We start from the raw sequence: 26002 nt of genomic DNA on the forward strand, positions 1-26002 counted from the left end.
AAGTAGAGGACCTAAAAAAGGTTCTCAACAGCATACTGCACTCTTTTGGTGCTTAACGACAACTATGCATTCTCAAATGGTATTGATGTTTTCTTGCATATGAGCCAAGAGAGTGGAAATATTTTGTAAACATTGATTTTTGGGCAAGTGCTGAGTGTACAAAAAAATGTACAGTGCTGTTTTATCTTTCATTTATCATTACTGGTTTGCACACAGAGTACGATCTGTCTTAGTTGTAATGCACATTATAAATATCCATTCTCATAAACTTTTAAAAAAACACCTTATAGATGCAGCAAAGATTTATACTTCATGAACTTCAAACTCTGTAGGAAAATGGAACCATATCACTTTTATTTCAATCCCAAACCATTATTTTGAAATCTCACATTACCCTTTCACAACATAGAAATAATCTAAACAAAATGTTCAACATCACAATAGAATGTTTTTGTAGCAAAAGTATTTTATTGCAAGTTATATCATGCTACCAAACAGACTTCCTTCAAGTGAAACTACTCACATCCTTCATTATCATCAGACAGAAATGTGTACATCCTACAGCTTTAATGCCGTTATAATTAGAGGGCTAATTACTGTAAGTATTCAACTACATACACTATCATGAAAAGCTGTGACTGCTATGCAAACATACAAAACACATGAAGTGTCATAATCATTCATATGAGGTCAGACATCCCGCAGTGATCCTGAGCTTCCGAAGGAGAATTTCAAGGATTGGTTTGTTGTTTTTTACATCTGAGCATAAATACTGGCTGTGTTTTTGTAAAGTTGTGCAGGTGCAACCCACACTATGTTACTGATTGTTACTAGTTTCTATAAGTTCGTCAGTCTTTAAGAGTCGAGAAACCTAACATCAACTTTTGTGCAAATCCATCTTTTGATCACATCTGTAAATTTAGTTGTCTCCATTGGTGAAGTCAACAAGTCAACCAGATGTGAAACTCACAACAAGGAATGTGCTGTATAAGGAATAAGGTTTCTTGATAGCAACAAGTTAGTGTTTCAATTGGAAGAAGAGAAGTTTACACCATACTAGTCACCTGCTTGACTCCAGGTTTGTTACAAACTATGGATGTACATGAAGTAAGCGGCATCAATGCCGTATTTTTTTCCCAGAATATTAACTTTTTCCTAGGAAAGTGATAACAATGGTCCATAAATTGTACATCAGCGGTGCAATACAGAATGTTAATTAGTTTTAAAACATGAAACACTGATGTGATGAGTATTTCAAGTTAGTTTATGTTAATGCAGAAATGTTAAGGTGTGATAAATGACAAATACACACCACTTCAATTCAAAAAGAAAAACAGCACAAACTGAATCTTGTAACCCAAAATGTAAAATCAACTTATTCCTAAAAGGGCTAAAAAAAAATTCTGTTCCATAAAAATTTCAACATTACAACTTTGCAGTCATGCAACATCTTTAACAGTTCCCATACAGGTGAAAATTACTTCTATCCATTTTTGAAAACAATTCAGTCCACTCAAATTTAAAATGATTTTTGTGAACATCAGTTTTCTCAAGCAAAGAGGAAAAATATGCTACCCTGAACATTGTATATTTTAGCACAGTTATCCAAGGTCAAAACAAACTCCAAAAAATCTTAGCAATGTTTAAAGGGAAAACCCTTAAATAACAATAATCATTACTGATACTGATAAGCAGCATTACTGAACATAATCAAATGTAGTAATACTAGATTTTAAAAATGAGCATGCATATAATGAGGAAAATTATGCAAAAATGCAGCTAGTATAATTAAAGAATCCTATTCGTGTCATCAGCTTTCAACAGCCTGCTTAACTCATCAGTTTATTTCCCTTGTTGCCTAAAGTATTTAAAACTAAATGTAACATTTCATACACATACAGTATAGTGCCCATTGAATCAACAAGAATCCTTGTGCTCAAAACAAAGTCAATAACTAGCACATTGTGCAGAAACTTCTTTTATGTAAGAACACTTGTGCTGGTATGGTTGGCTGTGGAGTAAAGGATTTGTAGCAAGAATGCTGACATTAAATGAGCAATGGAGGTAACCCACAACTGAAAATGGTCACGAATCAAAATGGAAAAGGCACGAAAAAGGGGAAGAAATCCATGCTACCGCAGCAGCCTGGAAACCCCTTAGTCTCCATGCAGGACATTCAACAGCCAAATTCTATACTATAGTACATTTTGTAAATGGTAAGGTAAAGGTCATCCCATAACCTCTTCAGGTCATTGGTGGGTGAAGTGTTGAGACCTCACTTTTCCTAGTGCCAGCCTTTTGTGAGGGCGGTGCCCATCTCTCCCTCTCTGCCTTACCTTCCCCAACCCTCTATAGAGTCAGGTACTATTCCCGCCAGCTGGATCGACTGGGGGAAGTCTGCTGAGCTAATGAGATGTTGAAGCAGCGCACTAAGCACACTAACCACTCAGCTATCTGCTTCCTGTAAATAGTAGATGTCAAACCACAACAAACATTGATCTAAACCGGCTATGGTTCATCAGCACCTGACAGTATTATGACTGGTATTACTGACGGGATGGAGGTATTTATTCATCAAGATATACAGCTTGTTATATAACACATTGCTACGAACTGAGATTAGCCCTGCATCTTGTTCACATAAACAACAAAACATAATCTGCAATGAGGCCATATGCAGGCCAGGACCAACAAAAATCATGACTAGGTGACATAGCAAATATCTCTGAGCAGTCACCAGACTACAGACTCAATTTATCACACCACCAATCACCCTGCTAACCTTGCCTCTCACTACATTTTGTGCCAAAAAAAGATTTTGCCCAGTTACCTTTCTCTATACTGTCACACTTATCTCTATCCTAACATTTGCAATGGATGGCTATGATAACTATTCTGCTCTCACATCCCTCACCCTCACCCACCTCAAGTTCATGAAATATGCGGAACATGGTGCATGATATAAAGATGCCTGTTTCAATCTGAACCATCCCACCAAGAAAAAATATTAGTGGTGGTGGTGGTGGGGGGGGGAACCAGTGACTAAGTATTGATCAAATTAATATTGCTTTTCAAAAGAGGCATTTACAGAAATAACTGTTATTACTTGATTCATAAAAAAAGGCATCACAAGTACTCTTTAAGTGGTAAGTCTGTTGTCCATATTTGTCTTCATCACTGCTAAACCAGTCTTTAGTTTTCCTTTATGATCTAGAATACTGTTTATTTTAACATGACCCAAGCTCAGTACGGCAAGGTTAATTTCCACCTTTTCTTTTCAAATGTGTAACAAGGATAACCAGAAAGACAGCTATCATAAACTCGAGAAAATTATAATTTCAACTATATTAGCATATAGAATGAAAATGTTAACTGCAAGACTAGGTATAACCAATCTTAAAGGGAAACATCAATTTGAACTATAATGAATGAAAAGATATGTTTCTTCTTTCAAATATATTCATCATGTGAAGGTGGAAGGAAGTGGAGGTGGGGACAAAGCTGCCATCAGTATAATTAGATGGTGTCATAAAAATCTTCACATTCATCCTAAATTGTAGGATAGCTTGTAAGGTTTGAGGCAAGCTCATCTGGAAACCAACAGAACATAAGTATAATAGCTGAGGTTTAAATTCAAGTTTCTAACACTCATAAAATGTGCAGCTGATCCCTTGAAAACAGTTCAATATGCTGGGGAGTATGTGAAAGTACTTTTAAAGAGGTGAGTCTTAAGTACTTCTCAAAACTCCAGAATTTTTGTGGCATCAAAACTGGATTTTTTTTTCAGAGAAAGTTGAAAACCCAGCTGCATACAATTTCCAAATAGATATCTTCATAGTGCACAAGTACTTGCATGTCATGGCTTATGACTTAAGTTAGCTTAATTTGTTCAAGCTTATGTTGGCTAGTAAAAAATAAGAAAAATATGACGTGCCAACATAAAAGTTGATCTTTACTGTATTATACCTTATTTCTTTAGCATCATGTATAGCATAGATTTTTTTTTAAAGTGCATATATAATTTAACAAAATCAATTAAATTCCTGGCCATTGCAGACAAAAAGATTCCTGGCTTTCTTGCTGATAAAGATGGCAATGCAAACAATAATTACCATGAATTTCAAATTATTTTCTTCTGTAAATATATATATACAAACACATACACATACACAACCCCACATTTACATGTTTGGTTGATGTCTATAATAAAATGTAAAGCCAACATCTTCTTAGTTTTGAAAAACTGCCTTTTCATTTGCTAGAAGTGTCATAGAAAAGCACTCCTTGAACAAAACTAAATATCTCCGTTTTGTTTTGTACTTGCATTTGGTCTTATGAAGGAAGACCATTCTAAATACATACAGAATATCAAGGATACGAAATGCACATTTCATCCAAAGCTGAGAATAAAAATAGTCCTGAATATTTTTTTCTTCACCTTGGATAAATGATCTGGCACATAAAAGTCAAAGGTTGTTGCATAGTCTCTATGTCTTCCAACTGGATACGAACTACATTTTGGCATCAGGCTTCACCCACTTGTATGTCCCAGTGTAGTGAAAGTTGAACTTCTCACACATTCTGTCATTCTCCTTAGGGCCCCGGCTGCAACACACAAAAGGACAGTACAGTCAAAAAAGCAACAGAACAAATGTGAATGGCACATTTAAAGTGCTACTTGCTAACGGTTAATCTTAAGTGCAAAGTTATCCTCCAATGACTGGGTTTATTTTATTACAAAACAGTAGCTCCTCAAATCCAAGTAGTTGACTCTGTTCCATTCATGAAATACAGGCCTCAGAATATTAGAACTCTCACCTGCATTTTGATCAATGCTTCATTTTTCCACATTGTCAGAAAAGCATGCTCCCTGGTGGGTCTACATCTTGTAAACTTCTATACTTCAAGCTCTCATCTTGGCTGCGGCCTTTAACCATGCTGAATGCTAAAATTTAGGTCATAGAACATGAAGTTGTCCTAAGCACAGTCGGACCTCGATAAGTCGAAAACCTCCCTATATCGAATTAATTGTTAGTTCCCGGCCAAATACCTGCGCCTATTACGCCATTTTCCCTAACTCGAAAACTCAGAATAAGTCAAATTTTTTTCGGGTCCCTTTGAGTTCAACTTATCAAGGTCCGACTGTAACAAACTGCAAAGTATTTTTGCAACAGACTATTTGCTGCAGAATTTTCTGTTTACTCCTCAGCAACTTCAGCTCAGTCAAGATGAGTTTTCACTTCTAAGACCTTTCGCAGTAAAAATGAATAACCTAACCTTCTGAAGTAAAGTTTAATGATATGTCTGATTTGTGTTATCCCCTAAGGCACAAAGCACAATCAACTAAAGGAAATAAGCTTGGAAATTGGAAATGCCTACTGCAAGTGAAAAGAGCAGTGTAATGGATGTAAAGGTTTTATGTAAAACATCTAAGACAGGAATTTAGTCAAACAAGAAAAATGTGGCGTTCTCAAACTTGTTATGTGTTGCAGAGACAGCAAGTTTGTTTCATAGTGAAAAACAACAAAGCAAGAGCAACATCTAACCTTGAATGAATTCATGCATGCAGAATACACACACAAAACATTTACATAAAGATAATGAGTTGTAAATTCTCTGATACTTTAATGTTTTATTTTGTTCACTTCTGTCTGCATTTTTTTTTTGGAACAGGAAAATATTGTTCTAAGACATATGCTTTTGCAGATTACTGATAGGTTGTGCTCTAATTATGTCAAGAATAATTACTAGCCAAAAACACTGCTGCATGGGTTGTAACTCACTAGACACTGGCATTACTGCATAATTTTGACACTAACATGCAGTGACCAAAGGTGATTTAAGGACTTATAGTCCCAATGCCCAATGTGTTAAAGAAAGCATTTAAAAGTAGGATTTAACACTGTCAGACTTAATAGCACCTACATTCTAGTAACAAGACAAAGGAAAATCTTTATGCATTTATACTGGGTAGTAAAGCACTAAACTAATATTGGAGATTAACAAAAGGCTTGAATCTTCCTTTCAGATGAAAAGTGTATATTTTCACTGTATTTTGTGGCAATGTGCACCAAACAATTGCTAGTCTAGTTGTTTGTCTCAGTTATTTTGTTAAATGAAAGCAGCTGACAATATTAGCAGGCTTTCATGACATGGTGTGAAGTTCTGACATAAGAACGGCATAAGGAAATTTACAGCACAGCATCTGCCGTTTTCATCATAAAAATACTTTCAGCAAATCTGAGGATAGGTATCAGGCATAAAACTTTCTCATTAAAATGTTTTGTGGATCATAAATAAATAAAATGAACATCTTATGCGTCTTAAAAAAATTTACATCTTTCATGATAAAAGTAAACCTGTAAAAACACCAAAAGTAGTATTATAAAGTGTTTTAAAAACCCCAAAACAATGAAACCTTGACAATTAAAACAAGACAGCATTAATATGAAACAATATTATGAAAAGAAGGATATTTGATTAGAAACTGCTCAGCTACAAGAGAGTGTTTATATAAATGCACTTAGGTGAACACTGATTCAAGCATTTTTAGGACAAACAGAATCCTTCCAGCTCATTGTAAAACTGAAGAAAAAAGTTAAGCATATAAATTTTTTTTTAAATCTGTAAATATAAAAATAAATAGGTCATATGGACTTCAACTCTGCATGTAAATAGGCCTTTTGCTTTTTTGAGCTTTTAGATTCAAGAATTTTGTTGGTGGCAGTAACAGATAATAAAGACATACATCACATAAATATTTGGTGTTTGCGTGCGCGCACAGGTGTATGAAACATAGAGACGCACACACTACTGAACGTTGGATAAGAACTCATCTTCCTATCAAGAACAGACTCACGCCTGCATTGTGACCAGACCACAAACTTCAAGTATCCAAGACAAGTTTACCACAAGATCTGTGCAAATAGTCACCTTCAGTTCTCAGTTAAGCTTACTTTCATAATCACGAAGAAAAATAATTCGATACCATGACATTTATGTCCACAGATACACCTATTCAAATTTCGAAAGTACTATCTTGTGCTTAGCTAGCCACAGTAAACTAGAAAACATTTGCAATCTGGTAATTTAACATCATGGGCTGAAAAGAAAATATATGAGTGCATTGTGCATTGTCTACACATTTAGACAAGATATGAAACAAAAATTGTTTCTTTGTGTTTTGTTTTGGTTTTTCACATCATGTACTTTGTAATTGCTTGTAACAAGTGATAGACCAAAATAAGGCATGTTAAAGCTCTGGGTGAACTAAACACTCAAAAGACAGTGAAAGTTCTGTGCAGTCAGTGAAGCTGAAGACAAGGTGAAGCCAAATTCTGCACATGCTTTAACAATGTGATCTTAGTTTTTGAGCAAAGATTGCTACAAAACAATTTAACCCTGTATGCCAGCAAATCAATAATTCATATCCTGAAAATAATGAGGTAAAAAATAGACTTTGCAAAATATGCATGCATCCTAAGTTGTCATTTTTCCCATCACAGTTCTTTTTGCTGCATTATTGCACATATTTACACCATAAATTCATGAAACAATTCATGTCCTTCTGACACATGAACATAAGTTGTTCAAGAATTAAAATGGGGAAAAGACTCATGCCATTGCAAGGACAGTTTTACTGTGTTAAATTTCATGGCATCTAACAGTAGAATAGTTTGACTGTACTGAAAGTGATGTAATTTGAGAAGCAATCAAAATAAATTATAACAAACAGCAGACAGTAATAAGATCATGATAAATAGTACAAGTCTTCTTGCTAGCAGCAACCTGATGGTTATCTTGGTAGAAAACCTTAAAAACTTGAAAAATGAGATAAAAGGGCATCTTTTTATTTACCTTTCCAGTTTAGTGTAGCTAATGATTCAACACAGATAATTTACCCAGTCAGTTAAAAAATACCCGGTCAGAGTGAAAATAAAGGATATTTCCCCATGTGGAGGTAAAATCAATATGCCTGAAGCAGTCAGTACAGATGAATTGTACCAACAGTTCTTTTATTGCATGAGGCAAAATACATAACTGTTCAAAAAACCATAAAACATTATTTTACACTGTTTAAGAAAGATATGTGACCTGCCTCCAAAGAATGAGTCTTAAGTAGGAAATTTGAGATTTTGCAAACTATATAAAGTTGTTCTTCTCATCCTTAAGTGAGTGAGTTTGAAGTTTGCATGTCTGACCGCACAAAGTTAACCTTAATCACCTTTCTGGGCCTCTACTATAAAACTGCTCTGTGCGACTGAGGATTGAGGCGGGCAGCAAGTGTCGGTGATCATTGCTAGGATTTGAACTCATGATTGGTGGTGTCTTGTGAGTTAATTTAGGTTTTAAAGTGAACTTTTCAAAGCACAGTTTTAAAAATTATAGAAAACAGTCTGTTTCACTTGGTAAGTAGTCTTGGTCACATGTCATAAGGTCATGTGATGGAGAACGAGACTCTGTCTAAGTAAATGAAAGAGTCCTATGTAATTTCTCTTATTAAACACAACATGCTGCAAAACCTTCAACTTTTTCCATATGAACAGACGCGAAAACAGATGAGATTCGTGGATCCTACTCTTTACAAGATTCTAAGCTAAAGCAGTTTTATTTTGCCTTTACAATCCCTTTAAGACTCATTTTGTGTTGGTGGGTCACATATAATAATTTTTATTAATTATACATGCTTTAATAAGCATAATAAACCAAGCACAAGCAACTATATGCAAATGTTAATAACACAGAGAGAACAGTTCACGTGTGTATGTGAACATGCAAATATGTGTGTACATGCATCTATTTAAATGTAAGACTTCTGCAAATGTAAATTTGTCAAACTGATATAATCTAAAATAAATGTTTCAAGAATATGTAGGTTTATTGCAAGAACAAGTCCAGATCTGGCATGTTTAAATAAACTAATTATGCTTGTGAGGCTAACCCTGAGGCATCATGCAGAAATTGAAACCTGTAACTGTGGGTGCAAAACTGTTACAAATCTACACCACCCATTTGTGTAACTTTACAGCCACTGAATTGTCTTGCTGTCAATTGAGAAACAGCATTGTTAAGGACAGATTTGCCCCACAACATTTTTTTCAAACAAAACCTCAAAATAAAAAGTAACACCAGGAGAAAAGAGCGATGAAAGTCACACCAGAAGAAAGTGTGAAAAAATAAAGTGGTTAAAGGCTGGAATAGTCTCTTCAACTATTCTGGGGTACTTTGCACACAGTTGGGCCTAATCTATTTAAGTCATTTGCAGTCACCCAACCTCTAAGAATAGAAGTGGTTATATTTGTAGCACCTTACATAAATAAGTCTAGCTTTGTGGTCAGTGAAATGACTGAGCTGCCTTGAAAATTGTTCATTAGCCACCAGCCTTTTTATAGTTTTTCTATGAAAGGGCCTACTCAGCCTTCAAAAACCAAGTAAAATCCAACAGATTTACTCATTCCAGTATACATACTGCACCAAAGAAACCAAAAGAAGCAAATAAAACATCAATAGTGTATAAAATGCAACCTGATATTTTTAGCTAACAATATTGGAAAGAGGGAGCTTCTGTGACAGGAAGTAAAAGCAGCAGCATTTACAGATTATACAATGGGATAACTGTACCAGTAAATTGTGCAAGAGAATTCCACAAAACATGTCATGAAAGCTTAAAAGAAGACACTGGCAGAATTCGAAGATGTGCAAGAGCAAAATTATGTAAAACAAAGCAGGAGTACTTGAGTTTTCAGTATTTTTAAGGTTTTTCTATCTGACTAATGACAATACAAAAATAAGTAAGAGCATCATCTAAATAAACAAAGATGTTGAAAAAACATCGTGTATATTTGTGCAAGTCAATTTTTGTAAAAATAATATCCTTTCAAAAAACCTTAAATGAATTGACAGAAAATGGTATTAAAGATTTTGAACACAGTCACATGTGTAGCAAATATTCTAAAGGGAATGTTGTTAAAACCAAGCTGACAACTTTGAAAAGATTTTTCAAGTATTTACACCTTGTACCACTAGACTGTTTAGTTTTTTAAAAAAACACTATTTCCTAGAGCGGGAAATGGGAGATGGCACTGATTGAAAAAAATCCTTCAGTGAAGATCAAAACTTTAGACAAGGCCACAAAGCATTAACTGTTTGGTTCATGGTTTACCATGTTTAATTAACACTTTTGTTTTTACTACCTTCGAGAATTACAGTAAACTGAATAATCAAATACCTACCCTTATCAAAGATCTTTAACTCAGCTTAACTATGCCATGCTAGCCATAAAGCATCCATCATCATATTGTCAGAACATTTGTTAATTTTTGATATTCATTTTTGTTTATAGACCTTTCCCAACACTATTTCTAGATCTTTTTCAGTAGTGCGAGAACATACTGTTTAGTCAAACTAGACTAAATTTTTTAAACCAGTGTTGACATCAATGCAAAATATCTAAAACAGCAAAACAGAAGACTTTGCTTATTCTCATACTGAGTTGCATTAAAATGTTTACTAAAAAGAAATCTTAGAAACCCCACAAGGTTTAGGAAAAAAATGGGAAATCTGAAAATTGCTCTGCCAGCTGTTAGGCTCCTGGAACCCAGCGATAGGTGCCTGAATACTTGAAGTCATGGCGGCTCATCAAATCATCCGACTCAGTCGGACCGCGGCTGAAATAAGGCAAAAGATTCCACACTTTACTAGGCTGACACCATCCTGATTTAAAATTTATTTCATTTTAAATCTGCCTGACTTCAGCTGCTTATTTGTAGAAAATGTCATTCACATCAGGACCTTTTATTTTGGTTTGAGAACTTATGTTTTCGGAAAAAACCACTCCATTTCAGCAACTTCCAGACTGTACAAATGCAAATGTTAACTACCTCACTAGGATGAGTTTCAAGAATGTTAAGAGCACCCTTTCAAAGCACAAACATGGCCTTGTGACTGTCTCAAATTGAAATTAATGCTTTTATGGACTTTTTTTTTAAAGTTCACAACAGGTTAGTGGGTTTAGGTTTATTTTTAGGTTTATTTGTTAAGTTTTTCAACCCTTTCAACCCTACTTTTATAACGATAACTATCTCACTTTTTTCTCCACTTTGTTATGCCAGGGTAAGATTTTAAATGCGACACTGAAGATAATTTTATAAATAAGTTCTGATGCTGACTCCTTTTCAAATGGTGGATGTTTAGTAACCTGTACACACGCACTTTGTTCTCCTGCATTCTGGACTTTTCATTTATTTTAATGATTTATTTTTAATACTCTTTGCTGCTTCTTACCCTTGTGATTTTGCTGCAATCAGAGCATCTATTAACGTGGGCATATTTTTAATCAATTATTACTAATATTTATAAACATTAAAAGATAGCTAGTCTGATAATAACTAATAGTTCTAATTCACTGCATTTGATTAGAACTTATAAAAACAGAAACAAAAAAAAAACTGTTTTAAACCTTTTGTCTAGCAGACCAATCCAGCTAAAGTGTTTTTCCTACATCTCGCAGTCCAACCCAACTGAAGTATTATCCTATGCCCCACATTTTACTTGCCTTTGTCTTTTACCTATCTTCACAGAGCCATTTACTTGCCTTCTGTACTAACTGATGCTCTCTAGCCAAAATGCTTGTGTCTAACCACTTGCTTTTTATGGTACATAACTCCAGTTGACCAGCACAGAAAACTAACATTCTACAACTAGAATAAAAGAGTTTTTGAGATTTCAGTAAAAAGAGGCACACATTTCCACTGTCAGATGTGGTAGAAAGAAAGAGGTGAAAAAAAAAAAAATAGCTCCAGCTCATAAAAGCAATTAAAATAAAGAAGAAAGAAAACCTGTTCCACTGATGATAACTAAGTGAAAAAATAATTTCCTTTTTGATTCAGAGAAATCAGAGATCCTTCCTTTAGTGATTCTCAGTAGTCAATGCATTATGTACTCATAATCATAAATGTAGTCATGCCTTAAAGTATTAAACAAAGTCATTCTATAAATTTAGAGCGAAAAAATAAGCACAGATTGACAGCTGACATAAATGTTCACACTTTAATTCGCAAAACTTAGTGAAGGCAAAGGTCACGTGCATGTATAATAAGCACAATCAGAGCAAGTTTGGAAAAAAGTCATAGCATACAATAAAAAGACTGCCATCTTACCTGCCATACATGTAAGAAATAGGATGAGGTTTGTTCTGTTCAATGTAGTGCAGCAAAGGGGTGAATATCCTCCAGGCCTCATGCAGCTCATCTGAGCGTACAAAATGGATCTGGGATCCCAAGAAGACATCTAAGATCAGGCGTTCATATGCATCTGGTAGCTTCATATCCTGAAACAACAGGAAAGATTCATGAACATTTTTATGCAGAACTGCCAACACTCTGAAACTTCACAGAGGGAAAAAGTTCCGGCTTCTTATTATCTTCAAATATATCAGTGAGGAAAGTGACACAGTGAGCAAATGACACAGTGAACAAAGAAATATATTTTAAAAAATGCTCTCTAGCTCTGTGTTTTTAGAATTTCCCCCAACAAAATTTGAAAAATAAGCCAAAATCTAAAAACAAAAGTTCAGGCACCTTGTATCTGAAGTTATAAGTGAGGTCCAGCTCTGTCTCTGCACACTCAAAGGTCATTCCTGGCATCTTTGTCATCATTTTGAGGTAAACAGCTTCATCTGGTTGAACACGGATGACAAGTTCATTCCGTTTCACAGCCCCTTGTGGAAAGATGTCCCCTGACACATTTCGAAACTGCAGACGGACCTCTGCCTTCCGCTCGTTTAGGGCTGTAATATTTTGTGAAAATGCTCTGAGCTGAAGAAATCAGTAAATGGCTTTGACATTCTTATCACCACTCCTTTAAGTGAATCCCTAAGGTATAATCTTTGTTATTATTGAGTTTTAAGGTCCTCGTCTGTCTCATTTGAAACTGGGATATTATAACAAGTCATGGGAAGCAATAGAGATGATAGTTTACCTCATGTCACTAATTATTCTTTTTTCCTAATATTCTGACAGTAAAAATGATTTCAAATAAGTTAAGAGCATGCTTTTGTTCTTTTGCTGGCTACAAAATAACAAAGAAATCTAGATAATTAAAATCAGATGCTTTGCAAACATCATGAACACTTGATGCATTTCATTGTGTAGCCTTTCATGACAGTAAGATGGTGTCTACCTTTTCCACACCGAAGAATAAAGGGTACTCCATCCCATCTCTCATTCTGAACAAAAAGCACAACTGTTGCAAATGTTGGAGTAACAGATTCTGCAACAGATATATCAAGACAAGACAAGACAAGTTTATTATAATCCTCAGCGGAAATACATTGTCCACATCAGGGGCATAAAAATACTACACATACTTCAACATTCACATACTACCACACACTTACTCAGTCCCACACATCTATAGTTTATTGACAGCGGCATTTTTATTTGTCTAATCATGCAAGTTGCTTATTAAGTACATTTCATCAAATGCCCTGTCGAGAACACATTCATTTTCACTATTTGCTTGATAAGAGATCTGAAGAATGTCATTGCCTGGGATTGTGGAGCACATAAAAAAATATATACAGTGGTACCTTGACATACGAGTGCCCTAACATACGAGTGTTTTGAGATATGAGCCACCGAGCGAGCGATATTTTGCTTCGAGATGAGAGCAAGATTTGAGATACGAGAAATCGCACACTACACCGCCCCGCATGTTGGGGTCGTGTGCAGCGTCTAACAGTTTCTCCCACCTCAGACTAGACCTTGGTCTGTGTTGTGTGCTTTGTTTCCCTCGTGTTCGAAGCATTTTTGATAAGTTGGGTTCGCGTTTTTTGCTTTTTGTACATTTACAAAACATTATCACATTTATTTCTATAACCATGGGTCCGAAGAAGAAGATGATGTCTATTGAATTAAAGCGTGAAATCAGAGAAAAACATGAGCAAGGTGTGCGAGCAATTGACTTGGCGAGGATGTACGGGCGTAGCACATCAATGATATGTACTGTGCTTAAACAGAAGGAGTTGATAAAGGGTATAACGCCAGCTAAGGGCGTTACAATAATTTCTAAGCTCCGGACCTCTCCCCATGAAAAGATGGACATTTTTTTAAACGATCTGCAAGTGAAAATTAGCAAAGCGTGACGAAAAAAGCGAAGACCAGTGACGAAAATTAAGCGCTTCCCTAAGCACTTCGCTTTTTCTTTTATTATGTTTTTATAGAATATGTATTTGTTATTTATAAATAAATGTTTCTTCTTGTAACTACATTTTCTTATTCAAAAAGACTTAACAAAAACAACTGAGGTGGTGTTTTGGGAGCTGGAACGGATTAATGGCATTTCAATTAATTTCAATGGGGAAAATTGCTTTGAGATACGAGCAATTTGACATACGAGCAAGGTTACGGAACGAATTAAACTCGTATGTCGAGGTACCACTGTATATATATATAAACATACATAAAAGAAAGAAAAATAATGCAGTCTTCTACATAATTATATAAATACAAAACAAAACCAGTTAGGTGCAAATTAATAAAACTCTAGACTGTCTGACCTAGTTTTTGTGAAATTCAACCACCATGAATCCATTCAGCTAGTGTTAGTAGTCATCGTTCAGCCACTGGCAGAAGTTATTTATTTGACAATGAAGAGAATCATTCCTGGCTGTAGGTAAACTGAACTGGCTGTGGTCAAGTTGACTCACAGCAGTGGTTGAACAAACTCATGCATGGTTGAATAAACTTGATCAAATTGCTAAACAGGCCATTTGATTGGTTCCCCCCCACCTTTTTGTGTAAGATTACAACAAACAGGAAGTCCTTCATAAAAGTTTCTAATCACCTTGACATGGGTTCACATTATTGTGATACATCCTAAAGCATTAGATAAGAATATCTAGAAAAGAAAGGATTATATGACAGCAAGAAGCAGCTCTTTTTCTGTTGGATAAAGCTGTTCTAACTTTAAACTTGGCAAGTCACCAAAATAATATTTCAAAAATTGTTTTTACAGTACCTTTTGGCACAGTTGGATCATCAAGATATCCCAGTTTTTGGTCTCCTTCCCCATCTGGGTTGCCAACATACTGACCCAGCACAATATTGCCAAAATCAGGTGGCTGAATGCTCTTCAAAACCTTAACCTGTCTCAGAAAAAAAGCCACATCATAACATGTCTAAAACTCTGCTTCAATACTGTAATTTCATTGACTTAACTAATCTCACTAATCTATAGGCACGCACATGCTGGATCTTCAATGTCATTAACCATGTGTAGTGAAGACTGCATACTTTACAAAAAGAATCTCTTGTGTGCAAAATGAGAAGTCAAAATTATGTTTTATTCTCATGGTGTAGCAGGAAAACAGAATAAAAAATAAAATCCTTTAATTCTATTCTTTTTATTTAATTTCATTTACAAATTTTGTATGCACAATAACAAATACTAATCTATTACAAATATTAAGTTCTGTAAATATGTGTAAATATAACAAAAGTTCTTTTGACACTAACAGCAGCATTAAAAAAACCCACCAACGCATATAGCAGCTTTTGTACTGAACACATAACATAACCTTAACTAACCTGAGGAATACTCTGAAGACGACACTTGAGGTAAAATTTCCCTAATCGCTATACTGCTCATTAAATCAGCAGCCTTTAACACCCAGTAACACACCTAATGGGTGAGGCATTAATATTAAGGAAGTAAATCCACTTGAATTAACAAAAGATGAGCATACCAAAACATATTAAAATTTTCATGTTCTTTACCTTCTTTTTACAAAGTCTATTAACAATCTGTGTCAAGTTGATTTTAGGTAAACGTCATTAAACATCATGAGGTTATGTACAGTATTTTCAAACATCTCAGGTAGAGTTGATACCTTCTCATTTCTGATGTCTTCTGATGCTGTTGAAGGAGGTTTCTCCATTGCAACGAGTGTAAGAATTTGCAGCAAGTGGTTCTGCATCACATCTCTTTGAAACAAAGATATGCAAGTGGATGTGAAAATGCAATGTAACAAATCACACAAACCCCTTCTTTTTGTCTCAAATACTTCTGCAGGAGAAATCAGGGAGATAAATGTGCTACAAGAATTAGATATCCCAAGGGCAAGTCAACAAATACTGTGCATTTTTTTTCAAGCAATAGTAAATATTGTCTCATCTTGTGAAATGCTGTTTGCAGTGGCTTAATTAATGCCAGGTGCGCCACCCACTTATTCAAGGTCGGTATCTGAGAAAATGTTAAAAGAGGTGCCTCAAAAACTGAATGAGTGGGCACTGCCTACAAGACTGGGTTTTTCCCCTAAAATACATGCTAATTTTCAGGAACACTTTGCATCTTTCATGGGAAAAATAAGTTATAAGCACCTATCTCTCCCCTGACAAAGGTTGTACTCACCTAATAATACCAAATTCATCAAAGTAACCCCCTCTGCCTTGTGTTCCAAAAGGTTCCTTGAAGCTGATCACTACGCTGGCAATATTATCACGATTCCAGATTGGAGAGAAAATTCTGTTGCCAAATCTGAAAATCCACACTAATAATGTCTACCTGATGTTGTCAAGTGCAATTTAATTCTTCACTTGTATAACAGAAATAATTTAATTTTAGTTACTAAAACCCTGCTTAAGCCTGCTTAAGAATCCTCCAAAACAGAAAAAGGGAACCATAAAGTTACACAATAATAGTTTGGAAAAAACTCAAGTTCATTGATTTAAAAGGCTGTAAATAAACCAGCAAACATGCCTATCCATGCGTAAAAACGTCTTTTAAAAATCATTTAACTGACTGATTGCCATGTGCATATATGGGAGTGGGTGTGGGAGTAAATTTTGCACCAGTAAGTGTTCTTCCAAATTGTCCAAAATGATTATTTGTGGCCACATATATATATATATGTGTGTAATCAAAGCTACAAGACCTTGACAATACCTGAGAACCATCAGGTTCTGGACCATTTCCTTCCCTAAGTAGTGGTCTATTCTGTAGATTTCATCTTCCTTGAACATTGCTGACAAATGGTTAGACAGCTGGTTAGATGAATCAAGGTCACGTCCAAATGGTTTTTCTACAATCAACCGTGTCCAGTGATTCCTGGAAACAAAATCAAAATAACCTCAAGCAATGTTTGTTTCTGCAGTATTCTATATAATAAAAGCACACACAAAAAAAAACCTCAAATTTCCAATTCATGCCAAATAATGATGTTATTTCTACAGATCCAGAATTAGCCACAGGGACAAGAGAAAAACGTGAGTGTTAGCATATCACATGGTCTGACAGTAAAAGTTTTCTACTACATTACATCGTAAAGAAACAGTTGTTCTTTTTGTAACTTTGCCTTCTAGTGTAAATAAAACTGTGGATCTTTAACAGGTGAAACATATTTGGGTTTTAAAGGTTATGTTTATTCCACCACTAAAATAAACAGTTATATAAACAGTTATGTGGCTGCCCTGTATTAGCTGTAGTATATTAACTATTCCCCTACAGTTTGCAACCAAAAATGTGAGCATCTTCAAAGCTCAATTGTGTTTATACACCCGTATTGAATGAGTTAATTTTAGAAAAACTGAAAATACAGGTTACTGAATAATTACATTTCCCTTCACAACTTCTAGCACATATAATACATCTTACACAACCTCTTTTATCAAATATTGCCTTCATTATATAAGAATACAGACTGGGTGACCCTGAGATCAGCTGGAAGCTCTGACTAAAGGAAAAGGGCAGACCTTCGATGACTTGGAAATCAAAGGTTTCAGAAGAAACAGTGAAATCCCTTCATGATAAGCTATGCCTGGCTTAAAATTTTAAGATTTTTGGCCAAAAAATATAAATAAATAAATAAAGGGCTAGTTCACTCACCCTTTTGCCATGCAGACAGCTTTGATGTTGAGAGTGACTGGCTCATACACGGAGGGAGGCAGGGCCAGGTAGAACAAACGATTACCATTGCCTTTTGTTTGAAGAACTTTGTTCAGCTCTGCAAATCCTTCTATCCTGTCATAAGCTCCTGAGACATACTCATTAAGCTTGAAGAACTCTTTCAGCTTTTCTTCTTCACCTGCCTTTACCTAAAATCATAGTGATGTGAAACATGTTTCATGGGAAACAAAAAAAATAAATAAATAAATAAAGATTTAAATATGTAACAATTCCTGATAAGGAAAAAAAGAGATTGAGAATAATAATAAATGCAAAATTTGTAAAGAGCATGCTCACACTCCTAAGGAGCAAACTCTTAGCGCTTAAGAAGAACGAAACATGGACACCACACGAGGGGCAAGAAAACAAATAACATATGAACTATAAAAGAATAAACAACCATATTAAACGAAGAATAAAATCAAATACAGAAAACACGAAGAGGAACCAAATAACAAGAGCTGAGAGTAACATGATAGGTGTGAAAAAGGACTAGCATTATGGGAAAGGTTGTTAGGGGTAGTGTTTACGGAAAAGTTGCATTTTCAGTGCACGTTTAAAGGATTCAATAGTGGGTAGGTGGTGGACATGGAAAGGGGGAGAGTTCCACTGTTTTGCTGCACAATAACCAAATGCTAGAAAGGTACAAAGGAACTAATATAAATGACAACGGTCTTTAAACCATTGTGCTAGGGATTATTTTGGATAAAAAAAATGGTAAAATGGATAAGTCTGAAACGGCACTTACACGATGCACTCACCCTACATGATCTAATTAACAAAACAAAGTTGTTTTATGTACCTTGAAGTACTGGATGATCTTTTTCTGGATATCGGTCATGCTCAGCTTGCTGCGAGCATAACCAATGAAGTAAGTCTTTGGTGGAAGCAGCCCATCTCGAAACAGCCACCTAAAACATGTAGAAATGTAGGAAGATTTGTTTCCTTGTACAAAAATATTCTGCCTTGAAAAGCAGACTAGACCTATTTTTGTTATAAGTGACAGCAACTGCATCTTGTATAAAACTAGGAATAAATCTACATACAAGGCTGAAGCATTTTTCACTTAATTAACATAAAGCAACATGAGGGTTTGATGTCCACACTTTGACTTATTTTAATTTTATGTCTGAAAGTATAATGTAACTGCATCTTTTTTCTAAATACATAACTGAGAAAGAAAGGCCTGCAAAGGTAAGAAAGGTATGGAAGGTGAAAAACATTATACATACTGTATGAAGCAAGACTGACTCACCATAATGTTGGATAGATCTTTTTCTTAGCCAAATCACCCTGTGGACAAATGCAACAAATCATAATTATGAAAAAAATAAATGAAGATTATAAGCAGAATCCCATTTTAATTTGACATTTGTGGCAACATTCATGAGTCACAAATTTAATTTATAGCTGTGAGACTGCCAAGGTGAAAATAACCCTGCAGGTTTGAAATATAGACTGACGATTGATAGTGTATCGCTGTGTCTATGAACATAAACACATAAGCTTTCAGTTTTAGAGACTTTTTTGGATCATTTAATTACATTCAACACTCTTAAAGCCTTCAGTCAATGTTGTTATTCTTAAATCCTTTCTCCTCTATCTTTGCCTGGAAAAATCACATATGACTTCTGTAAGTTTTTCTAACAAATATTTTTCAATAACAAAGACTGATGCCAAAAACAAAAGGGCAGATTCTTTCTCCGTTGCTTTCTGCTTCTCTAACACAGCTACTGTGGGTTGTCCTAGGAGTGCCGCTGGTTCTTCAATCAAGAAGGCCAAAGATGCCAAAATAAGCCAAAGAGATCAACTTCACACTAGTTCATCTACCCAGTTCACTGCAAAGAGCAGGCCAGCAAGTCAAGGCACACTTTCTCTAACATTACAGAGTTCACAAAAGAGTGCTGTGCTAAGTGGATGGGGAGATGTCACCTTCCCAGTAAAAGCAATCTGAAGACATGGCAGCCAAATACAAAGGGAGATATGACAAAGAGATGGCAGTGTAAGATAAGATTAGATAAGATAAGATAAAACCCAGAGGGCAATTCTGGTGCAGCTCGATCAAAAAAAAAAAAAAGAAGAAAAAAAATCTGGGGCCCCACAAAGACATTATCAGACTAGTTTGACAGGAGTGGCATAATATGAGCTCAGAGTAGAAGAAGCCTTATAAGATCTGAAGCATTGATGCTGGCAAGATGTACAAGACTGAAATGTCAGAGTACAGAAAGACTCATGGTGCTAGTGGTACAAATAGAAGATTGGGTGAAGTGTGAGATGATATGAATAATTAGAATGGAGATGAAGAGGAAGATGATGACAAGAAAGATAATTTAATGGTGAAATGATAATGAGGGAAATCTTTCTTTGCAGCTGTGGTTGGCCATAATATACATAAGTGACAGTTGCATGACTTAAATACCCACCCACAACCCTAACTTTCTCTCTCTTGAAAAAAAAAAAACAGATTATGTTTTCTGTACTCCAGTTATTACTGCAAGCAAGAAATTGCGAAAGTGGATAAAATATTATGTGAACCTACTTCTCCATTTTAAGGAAGTAAAAAGGAAACAGCAAACAGAACTACAGAACCTTAAGTTTTATTAGTCACAGTATTACAGTTCTGAATTACAAGCCTTTCTAGACTATGTTCACTCAACTGTAAAAATTAATAACCAAATGTAAACATCTGTAAAAAAAATAAAAATCATACAGATTACAATAGGGCAAAGCTAAACACAACAAATAAAGAAAGAGAATGTACCGACTAAATAAACAGCTTAATTAAGAAAATTAAAAATGTTAGTAGCAATATATTACAATACTTTTATGTTACTCTGACCATCTGGTTACTTGTAAATGGACAAACATGGAAGACAAACAACTGAAGAGAAAGTGACTGAAACAGAGAAACACCAAGCAAGAGAGAGCAACCATAGACATGCATCTCCATGCATGCATATGTGTGCACATGTGAGTGCAAGTGCATGCTCTTCTATACATATTCTTATGTGTAAACATGCTAGTTGTAGGAACTGTAACACTTTGTGCTTTATATGCCATATGTTTCATGATTCTGATTTGTTGTCTGCTCAACACACCCAGCTGAAGAGAACATGAGATTCAGGATGTTGTCAACTGCATGAGGGGGCTTCCATTTAGAGGACCAAGGCTCAAGAGGTCAGTATCAGTACACCTACACCATCCCAGGCAGGAATTACCTCTGCTGGTATTTCACTAAACAGGCTGTGTGTACAATTAAAGCCACTTTGTTAGGGTTCTAGGCTATGCAGCTCTTAGTCATAAAGATACAATATTTTTCTACACTTCTCTTCTTAGCCCTGCAGTTTTTGATCATGAGCTACAACCACACTTCTTAAGTCTCAACCTTTATGCTAAGCTAACATTTGATGTCAGCAATCCAGGATGTACTTTACATCATTTACTTTCAATAGCAGTTCAAACACACATGAGGGGAAATCAGGATTTATAAGTTCTGCACACTAAAAATATTTTAATTTACAAATGTGTAGAGGGTTGATGCATGCGAAAAAAGTGCTGATGCTGATGCATGCAAGAAAAGTGCTGATGCATGCGATCGCGAAGGATCGCACCCCGTCCAAGAGGTATATAAGGGCAGATCTTGGAATATAAGGGCAGAGCTGAGACGAAACGGAAAGAAGAGACGTCGGCTGAACAGAGAGTCAGCACAGACATGTGACAGTAGGTGACAGCCGGACTTTTTGCGCCTCTATATGGATCAGCCGTGGCCATTGTACTAGCTTGTGTAATAAAGGGTCGCACACCTGTTGACAGTTCCTGCCTTTTTGTTTGAGTGCTGGATGTTTGTTGTCGTCACCATACAACCCCCCACCCCTGCGTTACAAATGCATTTGACTTGAAAGCCATATATCATGCAGATGGGGAGGGTGTATAAGTGAGTGTGTGTGAATGCATGTGTGCATGCATGCATTTAATAACAAGTAAGCATTGTTATGTATGCACAAGAAGGTATTTGTGTGCATGTGCATCTGTGCATTTGTATCTATTAAATGTGCACAGATTGTGCCTATCTTCTATGTTTTCTAATCTGCTGACTCATCCTTACTCACTGCCTTTGCCCAGAAGCCAAAGTGACCTAGAGATACCGCAAAAATTGCATATCACAGGACCATCAAAAGCTTCTTGGAAATTAAGTGTAAAAACCTATTTTGCTAGTATAACTACAGAAGGGAGACACAACATACTGAGTTATGATTAGTACATCTTTGCCTGTATATAAACTAAACAGTGAAATATTTATACAATCCGTCACAATCCCTGATTACTCTCATGCCATACTAAACTGAAATGTCTGTAGTGTAGAAATTAATGATATACATTATTTTATATACATTTTTTAGTCAAATGTGCAATAACCTTAATTTATTAAATTAAACTTGTTGATTCTGAAAATTTCAAGATTTACTTGCCTGCATATGAATATGCACACATAACTACCACAAAAAATGAAAAAAAGAATGAACTAAGACAACACATTTTTATGACACCTCTACCCACTTATGCTGATGCAATTATCATCAGTCTGTAACAACTGATGGGTTTTGTCGAGATCAAATGTAGGAAGTTATCATGCTAGGGACTGGTATCCACTTTTTGTGTCATCGTGCAGTAAGTGCAAGTTGATGTGTCTAAGTTTAACAGTTATTTCTCTTATGTCAACAGTGAGAGCATGGCAAAACAACTGCTTGCCATGGTGATAAATGTTTAAAAAAAGCTAACTTTTTTTGTGGATCTTAGAGAAAGGTCAAAGCCTAGACTGGAAAATGATTGTACTCTCTGTGTACCCTCCAGTTATTGCACCATATTGCAAAGACAAAAAAAAAAATTAAATAACAAAAATAAAATTCTCCTGGAGAAAGTATTAAATAAACAGGTCCTTTTCAAAAGTTGTACCACTACAGTGATAACTATGCTGGAATATTTACACTCATCTTTGCCACTTTTTTTTCATTGGTTATATCATTATGTGCAATTTAAGTACTTATAGGGTGTGGCACCCTGCTTGGCAAGGGATTTTTAGAATAATCAGCTCTCCATCACTCAAGTTATCAACGTGTTTGACATGTTATATAAATGCATTTTGTCAATACAGTTTTCTTTCAGACACCAAGCTGGAGGCCATATCTTGTGTGGTGTTCCATCTGATCTTGTTTAAATAATGACTTATATATTTACTTATTTCTTTAAATTGTTGTAATATTAAATGTTAAGATATATTATTATAATGCTACTGGCTGAACATATAAATGTTAATGCAAAAGATTGAAAATTGCATTGCTCATTAAATCTTTGCACTGTAAATGATGCATTGTGAACAACCGATAAAATACAAAATCTACATTTTACATGTTTTCAGTGTTAGATTAAAAAATAAAAAGAAACAGATATACAGCATGTGGACACAACTCAAATTTCTTCTTTTTTTTTTTGTAAGCAATCTATTTAACTTATAATGCTTTTTAACCAAAAAAGGCAATATTATATGTTTATTTTGTAAATTATGAGTAGTGCAATGATATGCTACAAACTCGATGCATGTCATTGCTTCTCTCGGAGTCACCCTAGATCTAACAGTTGCGCTACTGCAGCCAAAAACTTCCTTCACAATCTCTTTCTTGCTATCTTTAGATGGACGACGAGCATTTGTGCTTGAATATCTTATTGTTTGCTCAGTATGCCGGATGGACTCGATAATTCGACTGTTCATGTCACTCATTCTGCTGACACTAATTTGCACGAAGGTTAAAAGGTTCAGGGCGAAAACAGAAGCTTATATAAGACTTACCGACGCCCCTAGAATAACAAACACGTGAGAATCCCCATGTCCTTCGTGCTCTACACTCTCGCGTATTTTTTCCAAAATATCCTCTGTGGAAGCTGAAGCAGTCATGGTGATTGCAGACGACCCTTGCTGAACAGGAAGTTGCGAGAGCGTACCTTCGCGTTTGTTTGCGTCCAGAGGCGAAGTCGGAATCGCTCGTACGATCTCTCTGTAGCGTCGGTACATTTAACGGGAGATCACTGTCAAGGCCGTGGGCTAGTAGGTTTGGAGTGCTTGTCCCCTTCTAGTGCTACAGTCATGGACGTGTGATACAAGTTCGGGCTACAGCGGTGCCTTTTACTGTCTGTTGATATACGTGCCTCATAATGCTATCAAAAAAATTCCTTCATTGAAATCTACAAGTTAATACGTGCTAAATTTTTAAAGGGTTGTTTGTACATTATTATTTCAAACATGACAACGGAGATGTTATAAAGTCCACTTCCAGTTCTATAATCGCAACTTGCACCGTGACAAGCAGAATTTAGAAATCAGTTTTCTTAGATACGGGATCGTGTTTACCAGATGTCTTAGTGCATGTTGTTCCCACAGCAAAACTGCTGAGTAATAGTGCAAATGGGTCACTGGCAAGAACTTTTTCGCACAAAGCACTCTTAAAGTGGTGTCATGGCCGGTGTGCTTCGCTATGTGAAGAGGTGGGATTTTAGTGGTGCAGGCAATCAAACGGTGTAGTTAAGAAAATATAAATTTTGAAAATGATATAATACATAAGATTAAAAATATGTTTAAATGAGCACATTTATTTATACCAATAAGAACTATAAGAATTATAGCACATTTAAGCAAAATTAAGCTAGGCTAAAGATTTTTGCGGAAAAAAGATTTTTATCGTGATTGACCTCCTTGACCATACATATGCAGCCACATAATTAACACACCCTTTGCATTGTGCCCTCTCCCTGCCCGCTACCGTTCGGTACTGTCGTCCAAAGTACTCTCAAAATCCTGGCATTGAAAGTGAGGTCTTTAGACTTTATTCCCCAATAACGGAAAAGAAATTGGGACCACGTACTGTTGCATCCTATAATGATCATCGGCTATAGCAAGGGGCTTGATTTTAATTCTAGTGACCGACATTCATGCATTGCTTCGGCAGTCTCCTCGATCGTGTCTCGTTATATTTTAGTGCTTTGCCAGCTAAATTTGGCGACAGCGACCCCTGCAACAAACGTAAACAAAGGATCACGTGACTCACGCGTCTCTGAAGCCATGACAGCGTACAGCTCCACGTAGTACGCAGTCGAATTCTGTGCGCCAAGTCCTTATATATAATTCTCTCTTTTCTATATCAGTGCCTGCGTACTATATGTTTGTATTCTCCCACCAGTTCCAATGTCTGTCTCGAAAAGTACTTAAAATCTTATGTTCTGGCCAGCATATCGATCTCGTTCGCTTATATATATATACCAGCTTTTTGTAAATTTCGGCCGTCCATTGAGTACACCTATAAAATGTATATTTTTAAAAAAAATCTATATATATGCGACTTAATTTGATTTTAAAATGCGAACAGTTAACACTTTAACATGGTGCTCACGGAAAAACTAATCAAAATCCGAATGATAAGGATCGAAAAGTATAGATCGAGAGAGATATTATAGAGATCGATCGAGAGATAAGATAAAAGATATAATCGAGATCGAGAGAGAGACCATAAAAAAAATTAAGGGAAGAAAATTTACTTTTATAGGACGGCTCAGGCGATCGATCGATACCATATATGACACGTTTTACAAACCGGGAAAAGGGATTAGAATTAGGGTTAGGTTTTTCGACTGGTTTTCAGAGTGTATATATGACATGATGTGTATATATGTATAAGTTATACAGTATAACCTATATATAAAGTGCCCTCGATCCCATTTAGGCTCAACAGGAGACACGTACTGCGCATGACCTATACGTATAGATGGTGATTAAACTGTTTATATGAAATCAAGATATCTCGCTTTCATATTTTATCATGGACATATAGATCAGAGATATTAGTTCGTGATATTATTTTCTCGTTGCAACTGTAATTGGAATGACCCATAATCGAATTATTTTTATATTGATCTGTACATTATGAAGACAAATCGAAGTCTGAGATTTTTTTCTTGCGTCTATATAATTGTAACACAAGAACTAGTGTATTAATGAAAGTACATAAAGTAT

General features: G+C 35.6%; 1 protein-coding gene across 2 annotated transcripts; it reads right to left on the reverse strand.

Annotated features, from left to right (window-relative positions):
* Positions 1–335: 335 nt before the first annotated feature.
* LOC112571838 (glucose-6-phosphate 1-dehydrogenase-like) lies at positions 336–24343 on the reverse strand. Of its 2 annotated transcripts, none has more exons than XM_025251165.1 (12): positions 23789–24335; positions 19199–19236; positions 18746–18854; positions 17884–18092; positions 16945–17106; positions 16411–16536; positions 15890–15983; positions 15019–15145; positions 13180–13269; positions 12579–12787; positions 12159–12328; positions 336–4605 (listed from the first exon to the last, which is right to left on the reverse strand). In XM_025251165.1, the coding sequence occupies exons 1-12, from the start codon at positions 24008–24010 to the stop codon at positions 4512–4514; spliced, it is 1650 nt and encodes a 549-aa protein (XP_025106950.1). In that variant the 5' UTR covers positions 24011–24335; the 3' UTR covers positions 336–4511. The 2 variants fall into 2 exon arrangements, with proteins under 2 accessions (XP_025106950.1, XP_025106951.1); XM_025251166.1 differs by lacking the exon at positions 336–4605 and adding an exon at positions 5611–10667 and having other exon boundaries at positions 23789–24343.
* Between the last annotated feature and the right edge of the window lie 1659 nt (positions 24344–26002).

The sequence above is a fragment of the Pomacea canaliculata genome, linkage group LG9, assembly GCF_003073045.1.
Source record: "Pomacea canaliculata isolate SZHN2017 linkage group LG9, ASM307304v1, whole genome shotgun sequence".
NCBI classification, from domain to species: domain Eukaryota; kingdom Metazoa; phylum Mollusca; class Gastropoda; order Architaenioglossa; family Ampullariidae; genus Pomacea; species Pomacea canaliculata.